We start from the raw sequence: 2,191 nt of genomic DNA, 5'->3' as shown, positions 1-2,191 counted from the left end.
AGTGAATATGAAGCATATTGTAAGTAAACATCTAGCGTTTTTATTTAATAATATGCTATTAAATACCTTCTTAAAAATATTGTATTTATATATTATTTTCAAGGTTTTCTATGCTGTATACTTAGTCTAAAATCTGTTAGGGAATTGATAAAAAAACATCTCAATCACTTACCTAAATATAGGAAAGTGATTGAGATGTTACATAAATACATAAATATTAAAGATAGAGGTGTTGATACCACAACACAGAGAGAAAATATACAAGAAGGAAATTAGTGCTCTCAAGATTTCTAAATAAAAGATATGGGAAATTATTTTTACTTTATGTTATTTGCTATTTGCATTGCCTTTCTTCCAGAAGCAGAAAACACACACAAGACATTCTCCAATTTTTGAACACTGCCAACACTCCTGAATGCTGAATAATCCTCCATAGATGAAAATAGATCTCAACTGAGTTTTTCTACTGGAATGCTTTGATTTTTAAAAAATGAAAGAATGAAAAATGTGGTGGTGGGTTCTTTAGTACCTATGGTCTGAAAATGGCAACTGCATGATCTAATATTCCCTCCCATTCTACACCTCTGTTTTCTGTGATCTGATACTTTGTTCACTCTGTCCGTGCTTTATATTTTTTGATGTTATCTATCCTCATCACATATCAAAATGCTACTTTCCAAATTTTATCAAACTGCAACTCCCTTCTCTGTTTCCTTGCAGTCATGCCAGCTGTCATAAATGAAACATGGAGAATGAAACTGCAATACCTTACTTTCTGCTCCTGGAGTTCTCAAACAATTGGCACTTGCAGCATTTGCATTTCTTCTTCTTCCTAGTGTTGTATCTGGTGACTATAACAGCAAATCTTCTCATCATCTCTGCAGTAACTTTAGACCATCGACTGCACAGCCCTATGTACTTCTTTCTCATGAATTTGGCTCTACTGGACTTGAGCATTATCTCAGTCATTGTGCCCAAATCCATGATAAATTCTCTCATGAACACTAGATACATCTCCTATTTTGGTTGTGTGGCTCAAATCTTTTTCTTTCTTTCCTTTGGAACTTCTGATTTTTTCCTCCTGACAGTCATGGCATATGATCGGTATGTTGCCATTTGCCATCCATTGCACTATGAGATAGTAATGAATTGGAAAACCTGTTTTGAAATAATTATTCTAATTTGGGTTATGGGGTTTCTCTATGGAATGTTGCATGCCATTTGCACTTTTTCCATCCTTTTTTGTTCTAATGTGGTCAACCAATTTTTTTGTGAAATTCCACAATTGCTAAAACTATCCTGCTCTGGCTTAAATCTATGTGACATTGGAGTTCTTCTGGTTGGTATCATAGCTGGACTAGGTTGTTTTACTTTTATAATTGTATCTTATGCAGTGATATTTAAGACAGTGTTAAAACTCCCTTCTGAAAAAGGAAGACAAAAGGCCTTATCTACTTGTATCCCTCACCTAATAGTAGTGTCTATGTTATTATTAAGTGGATGCTTTGCTTATCTGAGACCTCCTTCTAACAGTCCATCTTACTTAGATTTTGGATTGACTGTTCTATACTCCATTCTTCCACCCTTATTCAATCCAATCATCTATAGCATGAGAAATAAGAATATCAAAACTGTCCTTTCTCAACTATGGAGATTCTGACAAATTATTTTAATGTTATTTCTATTCTGTTCATCACATTTATTCATCTTCCTGGCCCTTCTTTTACATTTCTGAATAAAGGAATAAAAATAGAAAAGGATGGTTGGGAGCGATGCAAATCCTATCTCTCAAACCAGGAGAACTCTAGCACTCTGTATGTTACTTAACAAAAATCCTGCATTCCTAATTACTGTCAATGCATTTTACAGATGCTAAATATGGTTATTTGGCAGCTCTGGAATTCCAGAGGGTGACATTTCCTGATTTATAGTGAAATGAGTATCAGGGTATAATGACCTGGTAAACACCTGAAATGTGGCTTCAGAGGAGGTCTAAATTATGTGCTCTATTTCCCCCTATTTTTTTCCTCTATAAAATGGCTTTCCACTAATGCTCTAAGGCTTAATACATAGGCCTCTATAACATTCCCTTCATGACATGGTCATTTGCTCACAAACTTTGACACTGTGGTCCTTTGATATGTTGAATGCAAATACAATATATCAAACCAAGATAACTCTAGCACTCTAT

At 34.5% G+C, this 2,191-nt stretch overlaps 1 protein-coding gene across 1 annotated transcript; it reads left to right on the top strand.

The window, feature by feature from the left end:
- Positions 1 to 745: 745 nt before the first annotated feature.
- On the top strand, positions 746 to 1,660 carry LOC113448495 (olfactory receptor 14A16-like). Its single transcript, XM_026719209.1, has one exon. It carries the CDS (start codon positions 746 to 748, stop codon positions 1,658 to 1,660), a length of 915 nt encoding a protein of 304 aa, XP_026574994.1.
- The last annotated feature ends 531 nt before the right edge of the window (positions 1,661 to 2,191 follow it).

Source organism: Pseudonaja textilis, chromosome Z, assembly GCF_049901715.1.
Source record: "Pseudonaja textilis isolate UNSWEBS1 chromosome Z, rPseTex1.2, whole genome shotgun sequence".
NCBI classification, from domain to species: Eukaryota; Metazoa; Chordata; class Lepidosauria; order Squamata; family Elapidae; genus Pseudonaja; species Pseudonaja textilis.
The sequence above is the reverse complement of the archived record's forward strand: the minus strand, read 5'-3'. Positions and strand labels throughout refer to the sequence as shown.